The following is a 26,780-nucleotide window of genomic DNA, read 5'->3' on the forward strand; positions in this document are numbered from 1 at the left end:
ATTTCCAATCGGTTTTAAGTTGTATATTTGATGTCCATCATTAATAAAATTATGTCTATTTTATCATAGTTATTTTTTAATATGACAAATATATAATAATAGAAATATGTATTTTTTTTTCAAAATTTCATTATTTCTATATATATATATATTATTTTTTATATTTCTAAATTTGTATTATTTATTTATGACATCATGAAATTATCCATTTGACACAAAAGATTGAAATACTTACCCATGATCTAAATGGAAAATATGATTTCATTCTAGGTTTATTTTAAAAATATGAAATTTCATTCTATTAATAATTATTGTGTATGGATTTATTAGTGGATTTTAATGATGATAAACAAAATTATTTTTTATATTTCTAATTGAGTATTATTTATTTATGACATCATGAAATTATCCATTTGACCCAAATGGTTGAACTACTTACCCACCGCCTAGATGAGATATATGATTTCATTTCTATATTTATTTTAAAAATATAGCATTCTATTAATAATTATTGTGTATGGATCTATTAGTGTAATGATGATAAACAAAAGTATAAACGTTGAATTCAATGAAAGAGAATGTGATTTATTTAATAACTTAAATGTGAGACTTAATGTGAGGTAATTAAATGTACTTAATGGTATTCTTTTAATTATATTTTCTACCCTTTGAATGGAGATGAACTAAATTCAAGAGGAGGGGTATTTCAATAAAGAAAAAAAATCCAGAAGCCAATACCTCCTCATCCGCACTTTTATTTTCCATCATTAATAAAATTATGTTTATTTTGTCATAGTTATTTTTTATATGACAAATATATAATAATAAAAACGTGTCCAATGTTTTTTTTTTCAAAATTTCTTTTTTTTTCTATATTTTTTGTATTTTTTATATTTCTAAATTTATATTATTTATTTATGACATCATGAAATTATCCATTTGACCCAAATGGTTGAAATACTTACCCACGTTCTAGATGGAAAATATGATTTCATTTCTAGGTTTATTTTAAAATATAAAATTTCATTCTATTAATAATTATTGTGTATGGATTTATTAGTGGAATTTAATGACGATGAGCAAAACTATTTTTTATATTCCTAAATTTGTATTATTTATTTAGGACATCATGAAATTATCCATTTAACCTAAATGGTTGAACTACTTACCCACCACATAGATGGAAAATATGATTTCATTTCCATGTTTATTTTAAAAATATAAAATTCCATTCTATTAATAATTGTTTTGTATGGATTTATTAGTGTAATGATGATAAACAAGCATATAAATGTTGGATTTAATGAGAGAAAATGTGATTTATTTAATGACTTAAATGTGACACTTAATGAGAGGTAATTGAATGTACTTAATGGTATTCTTTAAATTACATTTTTTGCCCTTTCAATAGAGATGAACTAAATTCAAGATGAAGGGTATTTTAGTAAAGAAAAATTCTAGAAGCCAATACCTCATCATTCACACTTTTATAAGTAGTATAGATATAGATATAGATAATTAGAATAGGATAATTTTTTTTTTTAAATATCACATAAGGGTAATGGCATTGTTGCCGGAACATGGTTTCTTCATCACCACGTCCATCTAAACTACCATGGTAGGTTAAGGTTGCCGATGGCAACTATGACCAGATCCTCTGGAGAAACCATGTTAGGTAAAATCATAGGTGGCACAATGGAATGTCTTCTTTCTTCTTTAGTCAAAGTGATGTCAACAACCCCAGGATTCCAACCAACCTCAAACCCGAACTCTCTCTCTCTCTCTCTTTCTTTGTGAAACTTGTTTCCATAACTACTCTAGCTGATCCGGTGGAGATTGCAACGAAGCAAAAGGAATTCATTTATAGGTTGAAGCTTCCTGATATCTACATCCTGAACCATCTCCCTTTGCACTCATATTTCTTCAAAAACATATCACAGTTCGGCTCCCAGCCATGTCTGATAAACAGCGTCACCGGTGAGACATACACTTACACTGAAGTAGAACTCATGTCCAAAAAAGTAGCAGCTGGGCTTGACAAACTTGGCATCCAACAAGGTCAAGTGATCATACTTCTACTGCCCAACTCACCTGAGTTTGTCTTCACCTTCCTCGACGCGTCTTACCATGATGCCACTAACACAACAACGAATCCCTTCTACACCTTGGTGGATATCGCCAAACAAGCCAAAGCCTCAAATGCCAGACTTATCATAACACAAGCCTGCCATGTTGAGAAACTGAGGGAATTTTCCAAGGAGAATGACGTTAAGATCATGACTACCGACTCACCCTCCAATGGTTGTCTGCATTTCTTTGAGCTGACTCATTTTGATGAGTCTGAAATGCCCATGGTAAAGATTCACCCCGACGATGTGGTCATCCTACCTTACTCATCGAGGATAACTGGGTTGCTCAAAGGGGTGATGCTGACTCAAAGGGGTGTCATCACCAGCGTGGCGCAATAGGTTGAGGACGTATTGTTATGTGTGCTGCCTCTCTTCCACATCTACTCGCTTAACTCGGTTTTGTTTTGCAGGTTACGAGCCAGTGTGCCGATTCTGATCATGCAAAAATTTGAGGTGGTGGCAATGATGGTGCTCGTACAAAAATATAAGATAACCGTCAATCCATTTGTCCCTTCAATCGTCTTGGCACTGGCTAAGAACTCGACCATCGATAGCTACGACCTATCGTCCATCCGTTCATATAGTGACGTCCGGGTGCCACTCCGATGGGAAAGGAGCTTAAAGTGTTAGACAGTGTATGCCCTTAGCTCCAATCAGATTGATGCACATATGCATTTATTGTAAATGAATAAAGTACATAATTGATTTGTGTTATATTTGGTGTGTTTCTATGTAATTACCCTTAAACTAGATACTTACGAGACTTGTGTTAGTTTAAAATGTTCTCAGCTGTTGGATAGACTTGGGGAAGTTTATCGTGCCAAGGCTGACACTGATGTATTGCCAAGAAGGATGGGGCAGCTTGTCTCAGCTGGCAGGGTTAGACTCGAAGCACATGCAATGTATGTTTGTTCGAAACACTGAACCTGGACCATTTTCCAGTTATGCCCTAGACCTTGGAGACTAGTTGACAAAACTGGAAAGTTAGACATAACCCCTAGAATCGATTATGGTACTGCACTAGGTGTCGGATTGGGCTATCTTTGATATGCCAATCAGTGAGATCCTTTAGGGGTCAAAACCTGGGTATGTTGGGGCAGTATGAGAATTTACTCGAGTGGGTGATCATAGTGACAGGATCAGCCCCTTTGTTGGACAAAGTGAATGATTAGGACTGCACTATCTCTGATGGAAACCAAAAATGCTGGCAGTTGATTTCAAACTTGTTTGAGGTTTGTTTTGCAAAATATATTTATATGATAATATATATTATGCTTTAAAGAAAAATGTTTGCAAAAGGTTTTAATTCCTGGGACCCATCCGAGTAGAGAGTGCAACATTGCACCTTGCAGACAAGGGAGAGGTCCTTCCCTATTGGGCAGTGTTTGATCATTAAGGGCTGAGAGATTAAGTGTAAGAGACCATTTAGGGTTGTTTTACCTGATGGGATATATCTCACTTAAGTCCATTGTCCTTGGGCCTTCAAAGGATGGATGGACTCAACGATCATTTAGTATAAATGTTGGGCCCATTAAGAGCCCATATTAATGGACTCAAGGGTTCACTATGCTTGATAGTGAATTTGGCCAGTTTTTTTAATAAAAGTTGGGCCGAACCCATATGGGCATATGTGAGGTCATTGTTGGGGTTCCACGCCATACAAAGAGAACCAAATGGGCCAACAACTATTTAGGGATGTAAGACACTTTCTTAATGGGCCTAAAGCCCATGATTAATTAGATTAATCAAGTGGTCACATCACAACTTAAGCAGTCATGTGACATGGGCGAATATGGGTTTGGAACAACAATTAGGATAAGAGAATAAGTCTTATCCACTTAAAGAGTCCAAATCCAAATAAAGATTTGGATTAGGATCCCACTAATTGGATTAGGAGTGTTGATCCTTAAGGCTTATAAAAGGAGGAGGGCGAACTGCTTCAATTATCGCATCTGCTCTTAGTTCTCTCCTTTTGCTATTGCTGCCTAGAAACCCTAGTTCGATCTCCAATTCTTGAACTGATAGAGATCAGTTCTGATTTCTGATTTTTGCAAGAAAATATCAAATTCAATTCATACTCACCACCCTTGCTCGATCCAAGTTGTTGGATTACAGTTTTTGCTGAAAAACTGTGTTGCTGAACCAACTTCAATTTAAACTCTGCCATCTTCAATGGAAGTTGGTTTTGGTACACTCTTTGGGCGTGAACTTCCACTTTGGGAGCTACACTTGTGGAATCCGTATAAGGTATACTTCTCCATTTTTTTTGGTTTCAGATCTGGTCCGATTCGGTGCAAGAACGACCGTTGAAAAATGCTACGATTCCCCGAAGGGTAAAAGAAAATTTTTTAAATTTTGCCCAACCATCTAGCATGGTTTGGCCATCCATATGATGGATTTCCCCTTCCTTCATGAAGATGCTCTCATATTGGCCAGGTGAGAATTAATTATTCTGATTGTGCATGGGTCTTGAGTATTTTTTTATGAGCAAAGTGCACAGTGCCCTTATTTGATATTTTTTCAAACAAGTTATCCTATTCTAGTTATTGTATGAAAATTGTTATTTTCATTGATATTAGGGGCAAAAAGTTGCCCTTATCGGCTAGAAGCCCATTCAAGAATCCAATCCAATAGCAATTCAGCCATACATTGAGAATATCTTTGTCATCGAGGAATTGTTATACAATGCACAACTTCGACTTGCATTACGCACAACACAATAGGGGCAGTGCATCCCAAACATTAGCAAAACAAATAAAGCTTAGTGGTTTTTATTGTTCAGTCCACCCCAAAAAATCTTAGCCTCACCATACAGGTGGGAAGAATCCTAACTGTGGATCAATGCCAAATCACACAGGCAGGATGCGGTTTATAGAGGGGCTATAATTTTTTATTTTTGAGGTGGAATACAGTCTACTTATCCCTAAAATTTAGGGTTTCTTCAGTCAGCTCCTCCTCAAAAATTGAAATATAAAAAAAGTTGGTATGAAAACTGAAAATCTCGTTGCCTCCATCCAATAAATATGATTTTTTTTCAACTCCTCCCTTCATGTCAGCGGAAAAGTTGTAAATTTTTTATCGTTATACCCCTAGACATAAAAAAAAAGAAGAAAACAAACGCTATTCGAAAATGATGACTTTTCTATTCGCTCTCAACCGTCTTCTTCCCCATTTTGAACGTTGGAGGATTTATCAGAGGAGGCTCCCTTCTCCAAAAGTTTCGACTGTTGGAAAAAGAAGAAAATGAAGACATATGTTGGCTCCTGACTATCTTCCTCATTTCGAACATTAAAAGATTTCTTAAACTCCCTTCTCCCAAAGTTTCGACTATTAGAAGAATTCTCAGAGCTGAAGAAGAAAACAAAGTTCCTCCCTTCCTCAAAGTTTCAACCAGAAAAGAAGAAGAAATTCATACTCTTCCTTCTCCCAAAAAAGAAGCAGACTCCCTTCTCTCAAAGTTTTGATCGTTTGAAGGATTCTCAGGGCCCCCTATGTTCACCGATCACTGGTCATCGATGGCACTCTACATTCACCATTCAAAGGAAGCTTGAGTATCAGTTTACTGTACACCAGTTGTAGGTACATGATGGTCACCTAGACCATTAGAGCACAGAAGGTGCTAAACCAATACTACACAAATGCATGAGATGAGTCCATAACCCATTGCACATCTGTGATGATCTCGGAACCCGTGTAGACATGCGGTGAGCTCATGACCCGAAATGAGTTGCGATGAGCTCAAGACCTGCACGGACTTGCGATGAGCTTAAGCCCAAGGCACAACTATGACAGGTGCAAGCTCATCGCAGGTCAGAAACAAGTAAAAGAAATGTGTGTGTCGCTACTAATGCGTGTGTCGGGATGCCTCATAGGCTTAAAGAGGACACGCGAGATAAATAGTGACGTCATTTGCGCTATGTCGGTTTAAAAGGGTCATGAAATCAAGTAGCACATTTGTATTATGAGAATCCTCAGACAAAAGGAAAGCTCATCCTTAAGATATCTCATAAGACACATAGTGAAACCCTAGCAGTGTTCCCTAACAACTAACATTGAATCCAAGATTCCCTTCCCTAATGGGAATCAAACAGTTTTGGTTCCTTCCTTTTGCGACATCAGGATCTCTCCCTATAAATAGGGGTCCAATTCATAACAAGATGATCATTCTATCACCTCATTCGCCCTAGCCTATAGCCTATCACCTGCTCCCAACTTTCTTTTGTCCTTTAAGGAGGCCCTCATATGTAGCCTTACCTCCCTACTCACATTAAAATCTTTGGAGACTGGAAAACGTCAACCTGGAGACTGGAGATTAGGTTGGCCCGGAGTCAACTGAACAAGTCGACATCGAGATACTCTCAAAACGAGTTCGAATCCCTTTTCGACTAGATGGAGCAGATGTAGAATGAAATGAGAACCACCTTAGAACTCCTCCTCTAGTGGTCGTTTGAGACCGAACAATCCCCTTTCACCCTAACCACTCCCTCGACATCTGTTCCCACCAGTCACTAGTCTACTAACTAGAACCCTGTCATCCCCGAGCAACCTACCAAACCCAGCCCTGTGCCCACACAAACCAACCTCCCCACTGTCGAATAGCCCTGAGCCACTCCATAGACCAACCCCGTAACAAAAGTGCCACTCAGCCGCGATGAACTGAAAATAATATGTTTAGGGGCTGATGGTGGAAAACCATAATAGAGCCCAGGCCTCACTTGTTCTTTAGAAAACTTATTATGACCAAGTCTTGTACAAATCGTATCCCACCAGTTACAGTCCTCCTCAGCAATGGCCACATTATGATGGGTAGAAAGGATGCCCTAAGAGCATGTGAATAAGTCCGATGATGTCCTGGGGTCGTTCGCTCTGGATGGAGATCTGAAAGTTAGGGAGTTCTCCAAGTCTTTGACCAGACCGTCCTACACCTGGTTCGTCAATTTGATCGCGGGTAGCATAGACTCGTGGGCAGAGCTAGCAAAGAGGTTCTTGTCAAAATGGTTCACACTGGAGTGGAGGTTGACAATGGTAGATTTGTGCAATATAGAACAGTGCGCAGGCGAGGACCTCTTAGCTTATGTGATGAGGTTCCAAAAGTTGACCCATTCAGTCTTCGATGAACATGTTACTGAGAAGAGTTTCATCGAATAGTGCGTGCAAGACATGTAGCTTGCCTACAGGATAAGCCTTGAAAACATAGAAGTTGAGACCCTGAGCATGCACTGTCAAGAGTACTACGTCCCAATCTACTTTGGCTTCAGCACAGTATGGAAAGAATGAGGCTTACACCATCGACAGGAAGCCTCAGAACACCAAAGGGCCTAGGCAGGGGCCCTACTATCGCGGTGGCAACTAGAACAGAAGGAAGAACATGTTGCCACCACCCTCCTCCTTTTGCTTGCACCAAAGAGGAGGTAATTATGATAATGAACAAGTTAGTAGAAGACTGTGTCATCAACCTGCCGCCACCAACAATAGGAGTCAACTTGGAGAAGGAAAGGTATGGAGGGAGGTGGTGCAATTTTCACCAATCACCGCACCATGACCTAATGGACTATTTCACACTCCGACGGTTGTTCGTGCAGAAAGTGAAGCTTAGCAAATTTGTCAAGAGGAAGCTGACCCAGGTTGAAACGAACCCCTCCCCGCACACACCTAGGGAGGAATTATTATTGTGGCCAGAGCGTCGGGACATGATCACCCAGACATGCTGATACAGAGGTTTAAGCAAAGTGTGGAGTTACAACAACTCTTTAGTAAGCAAGGGCTAGCACCTCGACAAGGAGGCTCTCCATCAGGACGCTGACATAAACGTTCAAAAGACTATTGGATCCCCATTGGTTTGATAGGTTGCACGTGGAATTCACTCAGGATAACATGCTGGCCACCAACCCCCACCACAACCGACCCTTATACATCATGACGAAGATAGGGGTTATGAGATGAGGCGATCGATGATTGACTAGGGGAGTTCTGTGAATTTGATCTCTGTTCATACCCTAATGTTGATGAATATTCAGATGGAGACCGTTAAAGGACTACCTATGGAGGTCACAAAATTTAACGACAATGCGTCTATCATAGAGGAGTCCATCGTGTTGTTGGTTGCGATGGGGCCATTCACCATCACCCAGGAGTTCCAAGTGATCTCAGGGAGAACTGCATACCACGCTCTGCTGGGGCATCCTTTGATACATGGTTTGGCCCTGGTCCCGTCAACATACCCTCAAAGCATCAAGGAAAAACATAGAGGACATGTGGTGAGGATCCCAGTGACTCGCGTCCCTTTTGACAAAATAGAGACTCATTTATAGGATGCGTTCTATTTTTTGAGCTAGCTAATGAGGGTGAGACAAGGGTGGCCAAGGTAGGTGTGTAGTTGTTGAATCCTACGAGCAAACCCCCTGCCGCGCTGGAAAATAAGAAAAGAACAAGATGCGTACGAATTACTGGTGATGCTGGAAAAAGATACTATACTATCGTGGAGGAGTAAAAGGACGATGGCGCGCCAGCCACCAAGAAAGCCACCCCTGAGGTATGACCACATGGTTAATATTTGTCAATAAATACATATATATCATCAAATACTTGTTGTAGGCTATACTTCCATCACCAATTCAACTACTATACATGCATTTTTTGCTAAAATCGAATGACTACTATGCATGAATTTACTGCTTGAACAAGAATGATCACTGTACATATGACCAAATGATTTCTCCAAGATACATGCCCTCATATAATTAATGACCTAAATACACATATTCTAAATGTTACCTCAACCGGAACTATTTTTCCGTACCATCTCCACAAATGGACATTGTGATGATCTCATCACAAAAATAATGTGAACAATCAAAACAGAGCCCACTAGAACCAAAGGTATGACATGCTAAATTGATGTATGCAATTAACAACAAAAACAAAAGATACTAAACATTACTCGAAATAATAGGGGCGAAACAAAGAAACCGTAGAATACTATGATGAGGTCCATGCGCCTTCCAAAAACATGCAGGACTCTATTGATGCCGTGGAAGAGCCATTAGAGAAAATAAACATGGCCACGGAAGGAGCAAAGAAGAGGCCATTGTATTTCTCGGCCAAGCTAGGATCTGAGGAGAAACAGAAATTACTTGACCTTTTGAAAGGTATAGAAACTTTTCCTCATGGCAAACACTAGGCATTCATTAAAACGAAACTAAACTGTGTTTTCTTTCACATAGTTCTAGGATGTCTTTGATGAGACTAAAAAGAACCCTATTTTTATCCCCTAATTTTCATATTTTTACATTACTTTAGCACTTAAATGGACTCATTACTCTTGTATTTCGATTCAGGGTAATAAAGAAGGCAATTGGAAGAAAACAGGGCAAATCGGGTGATTTTGCACAGTTTCGGCGATAGTCAGTAATCTGGGAATAACTCTCAATTCCGGACTCTGAATTGGACAATTCAAGAAGTTTTAGAAAGATGAAAGGAAGACCCACAACTTTTATGTTTTGGGTTTTGGCAGATTCTGTCTTCATCGAGTACGAAACTGGGCCCTAAGTTAGAGCAAGTTCGCAGCCAGGCCCATTTCACAGCTGAAGCCCAACTCGCAAAAGAACCTGGAAGCAGCCCAAGTTATCAGAGAAGCCCAACTCGGATGCAAGAGCCTAGTGTCCTAATTCGAATGTAACCTCCAAGGAGGGAGAGAGTCTTATTAGATCTGAATTTTGAATGTAATCCTATAAAGATAAGAAGGTTGAGGATTAGATAAGAGATAGGATAGGATTAGTTCAAAGAAGATCAGGACTCCCTGAAGATAAGATGATCTCCTAGAAGGAGTTGGAAAACAGCCCTCTCCTTTGGCTATATAAAGAGGGGGCGGACCAGCTCTAGCATCACTCACTCCAAGATCCAAGAGATCACCAAGCAACTCAAGCTACCAAGAGACCAATTCGGCCACAGAGAAGAAAAGCATGGATGGTTCAAAGATCATGAGCAGCTAAACTTCTCTTTTCTGGTTCAAGGGGGGAGGTTCGATTGAGTCATTGTGAGGTTTTGTATTTAATTTAAATTCTTGTTTTCTTATTCAAGTATTTATTGATTCTTGTGCATATTTTCATTGGATGTTAATGTTAATTAGTCTAACAAATTAATTAATGTTGATTTTCCTACTGCTATCCATAGTTCGGTGATCCGTAATTGTCATGAATAATGGTACAAGTAGCAATTAGGTCAATATCTTTCTGGGTCAATTGTTCGTGACAGCCTTTGACCAATGTATTGACATGTTTTAACCTAAAGGGAATCGATGGAACAGAATTCGATAATTGCAGCTATCTCAATTATTGTTATTTTGGTTTAACTGTTTTCACAAAGCTTAATGCTATCACTAGTTGACATGGAACGCTATTGTACCCGGTCGATTAGTGATAATTGTTGATCGAATGCTGGGTTTGGTTTGCTGATTTAGGAAAACACAAGGTTTATTATGGCTATCCTAATAAATCTAAGGTTAAATGCTTGAATTGCAAGACCACCGAAGTCTACCTATGATCGATGGCCAATTGATTAAACCGAAACCTTGAACCAGAATTCGGTAAGACTGATTTCTCTTGTTTGTTTAGTTTGCTATTACTCTCTTTTAATTTCAGTTATTTAATTTTCCCACTCAGTGATAATATTCATTCGGCTGAGAGATTACTGCCCTGTGGGATTCGACCTAATACCACTTTTACTACAAATATTTTATTGTGGGACTAATACTAATTTTGAGGGCTTCGACAATCTGTCATCTTCACTTAGTCGTACGACTAGATGCTAGGATTAGACTTGGCCCTTGTCAAACATTCATTGTGCATAGATCCAAAATTCAAACATGTCAAACAATCATAAAGGATCTTTAAACCGAAAATAGCTCTGAAAATCGAAGAGGAGGTTGAATGACTTTTGAAAGTAGGCTTCATCAAGCCCATCGCACATGTACAGTGGTTAGCCAATGTGGTTCCAGTCAAAAAGAAGAATGGACCACTATGGTTAGTATCCAAACTATAGTACACTAGTTCTCAGTTATAAAAAAAAGCACACTAACTTCTCCCACCCCTACTCTAGGTGTTGTGTTGACTTAATAGACTTGAATAGAGCCTACCCCAAGAATGAGTTCCCTCTGCCGAATATGGATATATTAATGGACTCAATGGCAGGAAACCAGTTATTCTCCTTCTTAGACGCCTACAATGAATACAATCAAATCTATATGGACCCTGTAGATGCACCACACACGACATTCATAATGTTAATTGAGAACTTCTACTACAAGATGATGCCCTTTGGCTTGAAGAATGCTGAAGCCATGTTCTAGAGGGCGATGACGAGCGTATTTCATGATATGATGCACAAGGAGATAGAATGCTATGTAGATGACATAGTGGTCAAGGCAAAGAAAAGAGAAGACCATTCTAAAGTGCTTAGAAAGGTATTTGACAGATACAAAACATTCAACCTGAGACTCAACCCATTAAAATGTGCATTTGGAGTATAGTCCGAAAAGTTTCTAGGCTACAAAGAAGATCAGATTGAGATCCACCTAGATTTGGTCAAGGTGAAAGCAATTCTAGACTTACCCCCTCCAAACACTGAGTCTCAACTAAAGACCTTCCTTGGAAAAGTCTCTTACCTTAGAAGGTTTATTCTTGGCCTAGCACATACAACAATGCCATTGATAAAATTGACCAAGAAGTCTACAAAGTACAAATGGTCAATAGAACATTAGGATGCCTTCCACCAACTGAAGCAGGCCTTAGCCAAAGCCCCAACCATGTCACCACCTAAGAGTGGCCGAGAGTTCAAGGTGTAAATTGCATCAAACTCAGAGGCCGTAAGATGCCTGTTAGCCCAGGACAATGATGAGGGCATTGAGTGTCCAATTTACTACGCCAATAGAACCCTGAAACCCGTAGAAAAGAATTACTCCCACATGGAGTAGTAGTGCTTAGCGTTAGTATTCACAACACAGAAGTTCAGACACTACATCCTAGGATAGAAGGTGAAGTTCATCGCGAGAAGCAATCCCATTAAATACTTTATAGATAACCTCCACTCTTAGGAAGACTGGTTAAGTGGATGATGTAGTTGAATGAATATAGCATCGAGTACACCTAGCCAAAGGCGATTAAATGCCAAGTGGTTACAGACCTCCTTTATGCCTTTCTTACCAATGACAGTTTCCCCATCTTCGAAGTACTCGGAGAGCTACCCATCATAGTAGTAGTAGAAGATGGAGAATAGACCCTGACCTTTGATGGAAGGAGTACTAGCACCTCTACTGGAGCCAAGGTCACATTGACCTCGCCTGCCGAAAACACCTCAGCCTACTCTTTCAAGTTGTAGTAACCTTGTTCACATAACATAGCTGAGTATGAGGCACTAGTATTGGGCCTGACAGTAGCTAGGGACTTTGGGGCAAGGAAAGTAAAAGTAAAAGGAGACTCTAAATTGGTGATTGAGTAGATGAATGGTAGCACCACAGTTAAGGAGTTGACAATCTTTCTGTATATGACACTGATCCAAAGGTTAACTAGGGACCTGGAAGTAATTTATGAACACCAGAATATTGCCAAAAATAGATACGCCAACACATTAGCCGCATTGGGATCCAAAATACAACCAAGTAAGAACCCAATGAACATTGCAACAGAAAGATTAGGACATTGGGTAGAAACAAAGGATGCCATAACAATAGAGGATTGGAGATATAGTGTCATACAAAAGCTGAGTAACCCAATAGAGGTGATGCAATACGACAAGATACTATTAAAGTTCTAACTGGTGAACGGAGTACTATACCACAAGTTAGCAGATGAAGTTAGGGCAAGATGCTTAGGGCCTAAAGAGGTAGAAGTAGTCTTGAACGAAACCCACAAAACTTACTGTGTTGATGTAACCACAACACTATACTGAAAACTACAGAGATTGGGGTACTTTTGGCTAGAGATGAAAACAGATGCAGTCAAGATTCAAAATGACTATGAGAAGTGCATCCTAGAAGTAGACGAGAACGAGTCTTACAGTTGGTGAAGTAGATTGGAGAACCATGTACATAGAATATATTGAGAACAAAGTCACACTAGTTGACCTGGTTATGAGAAGAAAATTCTTAGCAAAAGCAAAAATGTTCTACCTACACGACGGAGTGTTGTACAAGAAGTCTTACACTGAGAAACCTTTGCGATGCCTAGTCAGTGAGGAAATAGAAGAAGCATTAGATGCAGCCCACAACTTTGAATCAGCCCCACACCAGGGACAACTAGCCTTACCCAACCATATCCCGCACTTAGGCTTTCACTGGCCAACGATGTTGGAAGATACTCAAAAGCATGTTTGAAGTTGCCACAAATGCCAAATACATGCTGAAAGGATACATCGACCAACCAACGATCTCCATTCCATCATCACACAGTGGCCTTTCCACACCTGAGGGGTAGATCTGATGGGCAAAATACACCCACTTCCTGAGGACATTGTTTCATCATAGTAGCTATAGATTACTTCACAAAGTGGGCAAAGGCAATACCTCTAAGAAGAATTTGTGCAGAGAAAATTGCAAATTTCCTAAGATAGAATATAACCCACCAATTCGGGGTCCCCATGTGGATTTTGATAGACAATGGGTTATCCATAAAGAATCAGGAAGTCTAGGACCTATTGGGACAGTATGGGGCAAGACTAGGCATATCTACAACTTATTACCCACAAGGGAATGTGCAAATAGAGGCAACCAATAAGATTTTGTTGAAAATGTTGAGTAAAATGGTAGTAGAAATCCAAAAGGACTGGGTAGAGAAGTTGTCAAAAACGCATTGGGCTTATCGCACAACAATAAAAGAAAAGCACATAGACAACACCCTATTCTTTGGTATATGACCAAAAAGTTGTTCTATCGGCGAAGATACAGATAGTATCCGCCCGAGTAGCCTATGTAATGGGAAAAAACTTTCGAATAGAGGAGATGGACCAATTGGTCAACGGCAAACTAGAATGCATAGACGAGGCAAGAGATTACATCCTAGATAATCTTCATCCCGAAGTTGTTCTTAATGAGGAGAGCCCAAGGGTAGTGGGAGATGTCCCACGAGCTCCAGAAAATAACCAACCTATAAGATCTACCTGGGTTTTCAGGCCTCCAGTTCATTATGACTATGACTAAGAAAGTTATTTGGTAGAAGTCACAACCAATGAGGAGGATTTTGTGACTTATACTGAAGCTATGTTGGACATAAATTCCTTGAAGTGGGTAGATGCCATGAGAGCTGAGATGGACTCAATGGAGACCAATGGAGTCTGGACTCTGGTAGATCCACCACCTGGGGTAAAAGCAATTGGTTGCAAATGGATCTATAAGAGGAAGAAGGGCCCCAATGGTAAGGTCGAGACCTACAAGGCTTGTAGGAACCCCTCCTGACAAGAACTGAGCGCCCGTCCTTTCTACAACCCTTGAACCCCTCAAGACACCTTAGCCTTGAACCGAACAAATTCAGATCTGCAAAACAGAGAAAGGAACAAGAATTAAATCTAAAAGATTGCAGAAATAAAAATAACAAAAAAGAAAATAAAGAAAAAAAAAGAATGGTTGATGAGATCTAGTGGCGGTAGTTGCAGATTGGTTGAACAGCTTACAGGAACCCCTCTTGACAAGAACTGGGCGTCCTCCCCTTCTATAACCCTTGAACTCCTCAAGAAACCTTAGCCTTGTGAACTGGGTGAATTGACCAACCCCTTCTACAGGGCCCCTGGGGTCCTTTTTATAGAGAAGGGTGGACACAATTGGGAATAGAGAGAAAGAGGGAGGCGACAACTGGATTTTAGCAAAAATATGGGTGCCCTAGGGTTTAGAATGAAGGGTTTGGATGGTTCTACGGTGATCCTAAGGCTGAGAAGAAAAGGAGAAAGCACCCAATATTATGTAAGGCTGAGATTTAGTGGCTAAAGGATGAATGGTGAAGATTAGAAGTTAGGTGGCTCCTAGGGTTAGAATGCTAAAAAGTGAGTGCCCTAGAATGGATGGTACAGATTAGAAGGGATGAAAGGTAAGGATTTAGCAGTTAGGGGTGGCTAGGGTTTGTTAAGAGTGAAAAGAATGGGTTAAAAGGCGCCCTAGGGTGTGCTAAGGCGTGGGGAGCATGCTAATACAGTAAGAGGGGCGCCAAAATGGGTTTAACAGGTAGGAGGCTCCCTCTTGCTTTCAGTGTTTTACAAAAACACCCCCTCTCTCAGCTGGACTTCACACCAGCTTCCCAACAATGAATTTAACTAGGAAAAGGGCATACTTTGACTATTCTAAGGCCAAAAATACCCTTGAAATGATGCCCTTAAGGCATCAAAATGCAGAGTTTGGCCAACCTTCCTGTAGGGTTCGGCCATCCATATGATGGATCTCCCATCCCTTTAGGAATACCCCAAAACCAGTTTTCAAATAGTGTGATGGCAGTGACTTGATTACAACGGAATACTCGCAATTGTGATGATAAGCTAAGCTATGTACTACGCCAAAGTGGCAATCTATCAGTAGTAAAGTGACAATACTCCAAGCAACAATCTACTACGAGATAGCTTTGGCGCACAACTTACTACCACAGTTAAACAAATGATTATGGACTGGGCACAGACACCTAGCCGATGCCCTAAAGATACTACACATCGCATAATTGGTGCACACTTTACTCATCACAAAGACAAAACATCTCAGTTTCACACACAAAGTGAATTGATAGGCTCCACCGCCATTAAATGGGAGACCAAATTATCTAAAGGTACACAGGGCCTAAATAGCTTACTGGCATTGTGCTCAGCCCAATAAGCCTACTAGTGTTGTGTCCAGCCTAATAGACCAATTAACACTGCCCCTTTCACCTCATGTTTTGTGCAAAGACTAGGAGAAATACAATTACCAGAAATTCACAAAGAAACAAAGTACACATGAATAAAATAAAATTCTCTTCTATTAAAATATCACACTATTTTTACATGACACGAGGTTACATATACATTTCATTAGCATAAAGCTTGCCCCTCATACGGGTGATCTTGGCCAGACTTTGTTGTTGCGATTCGATCTCTGTAAGCTCTTTATGCTCTGCTTTATACTGGAATACCACCTTCTGTTGGCGAGCACACTCGTTAAATAGGGCATCCAACATCTCTTTTGCCTTAACAAGAGTCAACTCGATAACCTGAAGGCACTGGTAGATTTCTCTTGAAGCTTGAGAAATCAGGGGCTGGGATTCCTTGTAACCAGCTTTCCAAAATAAATGGGCCAGAAGAACTACCCTCTCCTTGATATGATCCATCCTGAAGACTAGAATAGAAAGTGATGCACATGCCCTTAGCCAACAGGCAAAGCCAGACCATGATAGCTCATCTATCAATTGGTCCATGATGCAATTCATCACCTTCGCTATAGTATTCAATGATGTCCTTATAATAATTAGAGGGATGTCGCTAGTTGGTAGCCAACCTTTCTGGATGATCAAAGCTACAATCTCCGCCATAGAACTCGAGATGAAGTATTTGTCATGCTTGTGAAGACCTTGAATGGAAACCAAATCTACGATGGAGTAACCGAGAGGCATGACCTCATGTTTTTCACAATATTCTTTGAGCTCCTGGTGCACCAATGCGAGCTCCTCGTCAAGTGACAGTCTTAGGCAGCAACAAAACCTCCACATTAATAGGATCACATTCAAGTTGGGTCTCTAGGCTTACATGTTGCACCATCGAAGCCTTGGAATGCTGGGGGGTTATTGTTGATACATCTCCACAACTTTCAGTCTCCCCATGGCGAACATGTACAAGCTCTTCTTCATGTTGAGATTTTAGCACCGTATCCCCGTGTGCCTGCTCGAGCAAAGCGTCAACAACCCTCTGCTCATGCTCTTCCTCAATAGGTTGCCCATATACAACTATGTCTGGTTCCTAGGGTCAACCAGTTGTGTCCACTAGACTCCCAGAGGGATGCTTTGGCATTGTAACTGCTATTGACCCTCTTGGCCGCCCTCAGTCTGAACCACCGTACTACTTGGGGGCTGCTCCTGTAGGCCCACACAAGTTTCTTGCTCTTGCACAGGGTCAACAGACGCAGGATCATCAACATCACCCTTTCTATCAACCCTCGCATCTCCTAAGTCAATGGGACGCTCCTCGGGTGCCTCCCGTCCTTTGATAGGGGGCTGCAAAGACTTCAAATCCTGTACCAAATGCCTAATAATAGGCGAAGCTTCCACATCAGAGAAATTGACATCGCAAATCCCCTGAGATGAAACAAACAAGATGCGATTAGTATAAGCAAATAAAGCACACTTAAGAATAAAAAAACATCTGAACCACAAATATCTCTTCACCCACAATGCCTTTCGACAGGAGTTATGGAATAGCAACCTTGGGCCGAGTCTCACTGACCTCCACCTGCTTTAATACAAAAGACTATAAAAATAACATAAGTCAGCACAGAATAACAACAGAAACAGTAATCCAAACACATTGCAAAATCGTACAAACTTATCATTCCATCACTCTTAGACTCCCTCCTATGAGGACGGGGAGCCATCTTCTTTACCCACCCACCGGCGATGGGAACAACAACTACTTTAGCAGGAGGAACTGGCACTGTAGATTGCCCTGATTCCATGTTAGCTACCTCCCTTGCCTCAAGAGTTGGGGCTAGAGGATCCTATACAACCTCCTCAAGACGTTGTTGTGGAGAACCCCTAATCGAGTGCTCCTCAGCCAGTGACGGTGCAACAACAAACCTGGTTTTACAAACCTCCCCCGACACCGATCTCCAGAAAGAACGAGGCACCCTCATCATCCTATACCTCTTAGGTGTAGGAGGTCGATTGCCTTCACCCTTCTCTATAGTAGGATGCTTACCCTTACGAAAAACACCCATAAATTTACACTCCTCCGCCAGTACCGGTGAAGAACCTAGTTAGGAAGGGGCCTCTTCCTGCCTCTGTTCCACTGCATGGCCCGGAGGGGGGGGCATAACGTGATGGGGACAAAGATTTGCAGCCATAAACATTTGCATCCTGCCGAACAACAAGAAAATATATGATAACTGCAAGGACATGCACTGCTCGATCCTCCTAATACCTGCGAGAGGGAACCACGAGACACCTAGGAACATGAGATCGTTTCGATGACTGAAGATCATAACAACTGCAAGCCCATACCATCATAACCGAATTGTCGGAGAAGTCAGTAAGGACAGTAAGTCGTCACTTATGCCTCACCAGCCGATCGAGATATGCGATGACTCCGGGCCACAGTATAAGGCACGCCACATGATCAAGAGGGTGATTGACTTCTATTGCGTATTATTGGTCGCCGTCCTCTGGAACGTCAACAATGATGTAGAATGGCATGGAATTGTGGATGACCAAAACATACGACTTCAATACAAAATCGTCTAGAGAGGACAATTTTAATTAAATCTCGACCACCCCAAACTACCTTAACCTTTTAGCTCGAGCCACCATTTCCCTCTGAACACACCTAGAGTTTGCTCCTCATGGGAGTTCCCCTCCAAAGTGGCAATGGTGACGGTCATTGGGGAGAGACGATGAGGGGTAACACTCAACTGTAGCTGTTCGCAGGCAAACATGAACAAAAAAAGGGGCAAAAACATAGCTGCTACACCGCTTGCAGCTCGGGTCCATCATCCGATGGATAGTGTTGTCTTTCTAGTCAAACAAATAACCGAAAAACATAGAAGCCAATGGTGTGTCCGGAAGCGTGTCGTTAAATACTTTGGAACACTAGTTTAAACATTTATAATTTTATTCCGATTCTCATACAACTTCTAACGCAGTAAAGTGATGAGAACGGGTCGTATCCACAGGGAAGCAAAGGGAAAATAATTACGTACTTAGATCCAGGAGAGAGAACACAAAGGGGAGTTTCAGAAATATAAAATTAATTAATTAAAAAAATGTAATTCAAAACCAAATTCGAACTGTACTGAGAATAACAAGTGTATAAAAATAAATTACATAAACAAATAAATAAAAGGAATGAAATAAAAATGTTTGAGAATCCAATCAGATGTAGCAGTCTCCGGATCTCTCCTTCAACCCTCGAACTTCTCGAGCTAGGCCTTCCGTCTTACCTGGCCGAATTTCATATATGCAGAAAAGAAATAAAACACAAATTAACTCAAATAAAAATAAATTTGCAGGAAGGAAAAATTAAACTGGAAATTAAAGAACAGAAAGTAATTCTAAAATTGAAGAAAAAATGGTTGGGATTCAAATCCAAAGGTGGCAGTAGTAGTGTTGGTGAACTACAAGTAGGAACCCCTCCTCTTTCCTGGGCGTCCTCTTCTTCCTCTACCCTTAAACTTCTCAAGATCATCCTTCCTTCTTCCTAGGTGAATTGACCAACCCCTTCTACAGGGCCCTTGAGACCCTTTTTATAGAAAAGGTGGACACAACTGGAAATAGGGAGAAAGATGGGGGCGGTAGCTGGGATTTACCATAGTTAGGGATGCCCTAGGGTTTCTAATGGATGGCTAAGATGGCTTTGGGGTGATCCTATGGCTGAAAATGGAAGGAGAGGGCACCAATATTATGTAGGGCTGAGATTTGGGCGCCCAGAAATGGAGGGTGTAGATTAGAACATCTAGGGTTAAAGGGTTAAGATTAAAAGGATTTGTGGTGCCCTAGATTGAATGGTTTGGATATAGGATGGTAGGAGTGGCTGAGATTTAATGGTGAGGATTAACAAAATAGGTGGCACCCTAGGGTTTAGAAGCTACAAAGGAGAGCCCTAAAATGGATGGCGGAGATTAGAAGGAGTGGATGATGGAGATTTTACATCTGGGGTGGTTAGGGTTAGCTAAGGAGGAAAATATTAGGTTAAAAAGGCTCCCTAGGGTTTGCTAATGAGAGGGGAGCATGGTAATGTAGTAGGATGGTGCCAACTGGGTTGAGCAAATAGGAGGCACCCTCCTACTCTTAGTTCTTTACAAAAATACCCCCTCTCTCAGTTGGACTTCACACCAGCTTCCCAAAAGTATTTCAGCCATGAAAACTCCCCAATTTTCTATATAATTTGCATAGAGACCCTCAGAGGTCACATAATTGATTTTAACTGGGAAAATGGTGCATTTTGACTATTCTAAGGCCGAAAATACCCCTGATTGATGCCTTTAAGGCATCAAAATGCAGGGTTATCACACCCCAACTTAACCATTGCTAGTCCCTTAGCAATGCAGCCTTAAAATTACACTGAGTATATAGATCTTTCCCATCTCAAGATCATCCCTAACAAAACTAATCAAGCATCCTGATTCCAGCATTCTCAAACTCTGTATAGATTAGTATTGGGCTTTAGGGGTAAAACTGTCTTATTTTGAATATTACAAAAACATGGCTTAAAAATCTTATTTACCCTTCCATTTGCTGACTATCTAGATAAAATGAGATTGATTTTAAAATCAGACATGTATTCTTCTTATTATTTCTGACAACGGATTTCTATCCCTGAACTTATTTTTATTGTTACCTTTCACCGTTTTACGTGAATCCCGACACTTGCCTTAGGTGAAGAGACCCAATTACTAAGTGTTAGGTAAGTGTCTTTGGCATTCCATTTTCTGTTTGACGTGAATCTCGACACTTGACTTAGGTGAAGTGACCCGGTTACTAAGTCTAGGGTATCCATTGACTTTTTATTCATTTTTTTTCTCTTTTTTTTTTTTATTTTGCAAACATTGTTCAGGGTAGTCCACTGTTTCTAACAATTTTGAAGAATTTTTGTCTAATTTCTCAATCTTTCTCTCCTTATCTTGGTAGGGGCAAAATTGGGAGTATTTTCCAATTTCTAAATGGTTTCGACAATATTCAAACAAGACCAATTTTGACTCCTATCACTTGCTACCAATTTCTACAAAATTCAATATTCTTTTATCAGTTTCCTCAACTTTTTCTGTTTGAGAATCTCTTTTAATGGAAAAAATTTTTAAAATTTTCAGTGAAATTTTAATTCTATATATTTGAAGGCTTAGCTTATCAATTTTGTTTTTCATTTTCTCTCTCTCTCTCTCTCTCTCTCTCTCTCTCTCTCTCTCTTTCCTTACCCCATAACTTAAATGCCATTGTCCCTAATGGCATGACTAGAATGATACAAAGAGGATTTGGGCTAAAGGGATCAATGAGTTGGGTTTTCCTGAGGGGTTCAAGGTTTGCCACCTGGTCTTGAATCAGGAAAAGAAACACAATTCTAACACTACAGACAAAATTCAACTGAAAACTACATTGGGTTGCTTCTCAACCAGCGCTAAGTTTAACGTCTTCAGCCGAACACTCTCACACACTTCTTCCATTTACACTCTCCAACTCACTTTCATCTTCATACAAACAGGACTCAGACTGGACTAACCGAGGGGCAGACAGAGCATCTAAAAGATCATCAACTACATCTGTCTTGCACTCATCTTCCCCTAGGTTTGGATGCTTAGAGGCACTAAAAGCATTTAACGAGGCTTTCTGCTTCTCAAATGAAATGTCTATTTCTCCCGATTTATAGTTGGTGCTTGTTTTGACTGCTGCTAAAAACAAACATCTTAAGATTATTGGGATATGGTTTAGTTCCTCGGTTGGGGGCATGCCTAGGATGATAAAATCCAATGGAAAGTGACAACCCTCTACCCTAACAATGATGTCCTCGATAACACTTCGAGGAGTCTTGATCGACCAATAAGCGAATTGCAGAATTATCGGAGTAGGTTTTAACTCGCTGATCATGAACCTGTCATAAATAGACAGAAGCAGATTTTTACTAGCCCCAAGATTCAATAGGGCCTGCTCGAAGGTGATTCTAGAGATGACACAGTTTATGAGAGGAGCATCCGGGTCATTCAGCTTCCGGGGATGTTGATTTAGGAGAGTTGCACTAACATTTGCCAAGAGCATCATTTTTTGTGGGGCTGGTTGTGGCTCCATCATTTGAATACACAACTCTTTCAAGAACTTGGCATAGGCCGGGACATGTTGGATCGCCTTGAAGAGAGGGATGTTAATATGGACTTCCTGGCTCTCCTCGCAGTAACTTTCTTTGTTCTTTAGCACCAACCCAATTGTAAGTGCAGTTAGAAAGGGAACTACGGGTTGGTTTACTATAGGCCTTTCTTCTAAAGCTTCCTTTCCTTTTTCTCCCCCCAACTTAGGGTCTTCCTGCTCCTTTTCATTAACTCTCTTTTTCTCACATGGGTCTTCTAAAATCCACCCACTCCTTAAGGTTGTAATTGCCTTAGTATTTTCACACTGAGGGTTCTTAGGATGTAGCTGAATTTGTTGTGGAGGAAAACCTAGTGGCTGATTTCTAAGAGTTGCAACTGGTTGACTCGATATTTTCCCTACTTCTCTCCTTGCCTTGGCTTCGGCTAGCCGTCCTATTTGTCTCTCTAATCTATCAATGGGCTGCTACTGATTTAGGATCAACTGCTGAAGCTTCATGAATTAGTCATCGACGGTACGAGTTTGAGGAGGTTGTGGGTAAGCTTGAAACGGTTGATCCGGTTGGTTCCTAAGATACACCTGCTAGAATGAACTCTATACTTGTGTCCTCTGAAAATTTTGGGCCATTGAGTTAGATGGGTGGTATTGCTATTGGGACTGTGTATAGGTTTGACATGGTTGAGCTGTTTGAGTCCCAGGGTAATTATTGTACTCCCAATCTATCAATGGATTGCTGTTGATTTAGGATCAGCTGCTGAAGTTTCATGAATTGGTCATCAACGGTACGAGTTTGAGGAGGTTGTGGGTAAGCCTAATACGAGTGATCCGGTTGGTTCCTAGGATACACCTGCTAGAATGAACTTTGTACTTGTGTCCTCTGAAAATTTTGGGCCATTGAGTTAGATGGTGGTATTGCTGTTGGGACTGTGTATAGGTTTGACATGGTTGAGCTGTTTGAGTCCCAAGGTAATCATTGTACTCCCAACGAGTCTGGGCTTCAGACCATTGAGAGTGTATATCTGGCAGGGGTTTTTTTTGGACTTGGGCCCTATAATTGAAGTTGGGCTGATTTTCCCACCTAGGGTTATATGAACTAGAGAATCGGTTAGCATTGGGTTGGAAAAAACTATTGGTCGCTTGGTTTGGAATAACTGGTTGACATGGGCCCACCGTAGGGCACTGGCTGACATGAAGGGCCAGGTTTGCATAGATGGTACATGATGGATAGGATGACAAGGTTGGGTATGGGCCACTTTGTTGACGACGTGCAAGGACTTCGTCAAGTCTTTGGGCCATACCATTAATCTTGTCCAGTTGTTGAGACACGTGGTTCCAATTAATTTGTGGCTCAGGTTGGAAGTAGTTTCTCATTTCACAAACTCCGGCCATTGAATTCATTTTATTTTAAGCCCCTTTTTCTTTTTTTTTTTCTTTTGGAATTTGGAATTTAAATTTTGAATTTTAATTTCAAATTTAGATCTTGAAATTTAAACTTAAATTTGATTTTTTAAATTTTTTTGAAATTTAAATTCAAATTCAGATTTAGAAATTTAAATTCCTAAAATCAAAATTCAAGTTGGAATTTTTATTTTTTTTCTTTTTTTCTGTTTTTTTTAAAGGTAAACAAATCAACCACACGACCTAGGGGTTGACCTAGGGTTTCCTAAACTAGTGGTTCAACCAATGTGAATCCGTTTAGGTTCACTTGGAATTACACCACTTCCTTTGGTTAGCCAGGTAAGAGGTGGGGATGTGGGAGGCTCCCCTTGCTCTCGCAAGGATCTAATTAAGTAACCACAAAACCCGCTTAGGCTTAGCCGTTTAACCTCTTTCCTTAGACACCAACCGTCGGTTATGGAAAATAATTTCAAGCTCTCCTAAAATTAAACACACCTTTGAACCAAATGAGAGGCTTCCCTAAAGGATCTTTTTATCCAAATTTTAAATTAGGGTTAGGGTGAACCACACGTGAATGATGGTGATTTTTGGGCCAAGGAAGGGTGATGAAATCCCCACCTTATCTTATTTAAATTGGGTGCCCTTAAATGGATTAACGAAATAAAAACAATCAAACAAAATGAATGCAACTAATTACAATGCATGAACAATTATTTCTAAAATGCAATTCAGCAATATAACATAAAAGAACAAAATAAACTAAGCAAGAGAAGCAATTAAAATAATAAGAATCTTAGTACATTCACAACTAACAAAATAATTTTAGCAATTAAATAAACCTATATGATGCATGCTCTAAAATATCAAACCCTAAATAATGGAATGAAAATGCAAGAGAAATATTCTTTTTTTTTAATTCAAAATTTAAACTTTTGGGAGTTTAAATTCAAATTCAGATTTTGAGAATTAAATTTAATTTTTTTAAAATTTTAACTTATTTATTTATTTATTTTCAAATTTTTAAATTCGAAAATTTAAGATTTAAATTTAGAAATTTGAAATTCAAATTCAAATTCAGATTCGAATTCAAATTTAAATATAAATTTAAATTCAGGTTTGTAATTTAAACTCAAATTCGAAAATTTCAATAATTTCCTATTTAGCAATTATTTATTCAATTAAACAACTAAAAGAAAAGAAATTAAATAAAGAAACAAATAATAATTGCAAACAGAAAATAAAACAGCAATTAATTGTGCTAAACCGAATTAACAACTACCAAAAATAAATTCTAACAAACTAATTGCTAATCTAAAAATTAAACTAAAAATAAAATGATCAAAAGAACATTATGCAAGAAAAAGATAAAATAAAAGAAAAAGAATACAAATCTAAAAAAAAGAAAACCGAAAATAAAATAAACAAGAGAAAAAGAAATGCTGAAATTTTTTTTATTTATATTTTATTTTCGTTTTTTTAATAAAAGAAAAACACAAATCTAAAAATTAATATGAAAAGAAAAATATGCTGCAAAAAATAAATAAAATAAAATAAACGAAAACTTTTTGATTTATTTATTTCTTTTTTTATTGTTTTTTATCTGAAATAAAAGAAAAAAATGAATCTAAGATTTTAACTGAAAATAAAATAAAATAAACAAAAGAAAATTATGCTGCAAGAAATAAAATAAAATAAACATTTTTTTTTGTTTTTTTAATCTGAAATAAAAGAAAAACACAAACCTAATAAAGAAAAAAAATCGAACAATAAATTAAAATAAACAAAGAAGAATAGATCTGGAAACAAAAGGGAAGCAAAATAATACTAGAAAAAAATAAACCGGATCTAAAAAAAGTAATTAAAAATTCAAAAATCAATATTCAACTAAATAAAAGAGTTCGAAAGTAAAAAAAAATTAAAAGTAAAATGGAACGACTACACCTAAAATGCAATCCAATTTCTCTTCTCTTCTCTTCCGTCCTACAGTCCCGGAACGCTCCAGTACCCCACCTTTCGCTATTCCGTCCTATAGAATCAAAGAGAAACAAGAATTAAACTGAGATAATAGATCAAGTAATAAAATGAAAGAAAAAAATAATGAAATAGATCCAAAAAAAGTAAATAAAATTTTTTTCTCCGTGCTTCCCCGACAACGACGCCAAAAACTTGGTGTGTTCGGAAGTGCGTCGTTAAACACTTCGGAACACCAGTTTAAACATTTATAATTTTATTCTGATTCTCAAACAACTTCTAATGCAATAAACTGATGAGAACGGGTCGTATCCACAGGGAAGCAAAGGAAAAATAATTACGTACTTCGATCCGGGAGACATAACACAAAGGGGAGTTGCAGAAATATAAAATTAATTAATTAAAAAAATGGAATTCATTAAAATCAAATTCGAACAGTACTAGGAATAACAAGTGTATAAAAATAAATAACAGAAACAAATAAATAAAAGGAATGAAATAAAAATGTCTGAGAATCCGATCAAAGGTAGTAGTCTCCGGATCTCTCTTTCGACCCTCGAACTTCTCGAGCTAGGCCTTCCGTCTTACCTGGCCAAATTTCAGATCTGTAGAAAAGAAATAGAACACAAATTAACTCTAATAAAAATAAATTTGTAGGAAGGAAAAATTAAATTGGAAATTAAAGAATAGAAAGTAATTCTAAAACTGAAGAAAAAATGGTTGGATTCAAATCTAGAGGTGGCAGTAGTGGTGTTGGCGAACTGCAAGTAGGAACCCCTCCTCTTGCCTGGGTGTCCTCCTTTTCCTCTACCTTTGAACTTCTCAAGATCAACCTCCCTTCTTACCTGGGTGAATTGACCAACCCCTTCTACAGGGCCCCTGGGACCCTTTTTATAGAGAAGGGTGGACACAACTGGAAATAGGGAGAAAGATGGGGGCGGCAACTAGGATTTACCAAAGTTAGACACCCTAGGGTTTCTAATGGATGGCTAAGATGGATTTGGGATGATCCTATGGCTGAAAATGGAAGGAGAGGGCACCCAATATTATATAGGGCTGAGATTTGAGTGCCCAAAAATGAAGGGTGTAGATTAGAACATCTAGGGTTAAAGGGTTAAGATTAAAAGAATATGTGGTGGCCTAGATTGAATGGTTGGGATATAGGATGGTGGGAGTGGCTGAGATTTAATGGTGAAGAGTTGGATGGTGAGGATTAGCAGATTAGGTGGCACCCTAGGGTTTAGAAGCTACACAGGAGAGCCCTAAAATGGATGGTGGACATTAG

General features: G+C 39.3%; 1 protein-coding gene and 1 pseudogene across 1 annotated transcript; one reads left to right on the forward strand and one right to left on the reverse strand.

The window, feature by feature from the left end:
* Positions 1 to 1,700: 1,700 nt before the first annotated feature.
* On the forward strand, positions 1,701 to 2,776 carry LOC104588976 (4-coumarate--CoA ligase 1 pseudogene; annotated as a pseudogene).
* An 18,699-nt stretch (positions 2,777 to 21,475) lies between these two features.
* On the reverse strand, positions 21,476 to 22,084 carry LOC148803166 (uncharacterized). Its single transcript, XM_088894265.1, has one exon. The coding sequence runs from the start codon at positions 22,082 to 22,084 to the stop codon at positions 21,476 to 21,478; it is 609 nt and encodes a 202-aa protein (XP_088750391.1).
* Between the last annotated feature and the right edge of the window lie 4,696 nt (positions 22,085 to 26,780).

The sequence above is a fragment of the Nelumbo nucifera genome, chromosome 1, assembly GCF_055504915.1.
Source record: "Nelumbo nucifera cultivar China Antique chromosome 1, China Antique-T2T, whole genome shotgun sequence".
NCBI classification, from domain to species: Eukaryota; Viridiplantae; Streptophyta; class Magnoliopsida; order Proteales; family Nelumbonaceae; genus Nelumbo; species Nelumbo nucifera.

Excerpts from the sequence above, each read along its gene's own strand:
- LOC148803166 (XM_088894265.1), bottom strand. The coding sequence starts at position 22,084 with ATGATGCTCTTGGCAAATGTTAGTGCAACTCTCCTAAATCAACATCCC.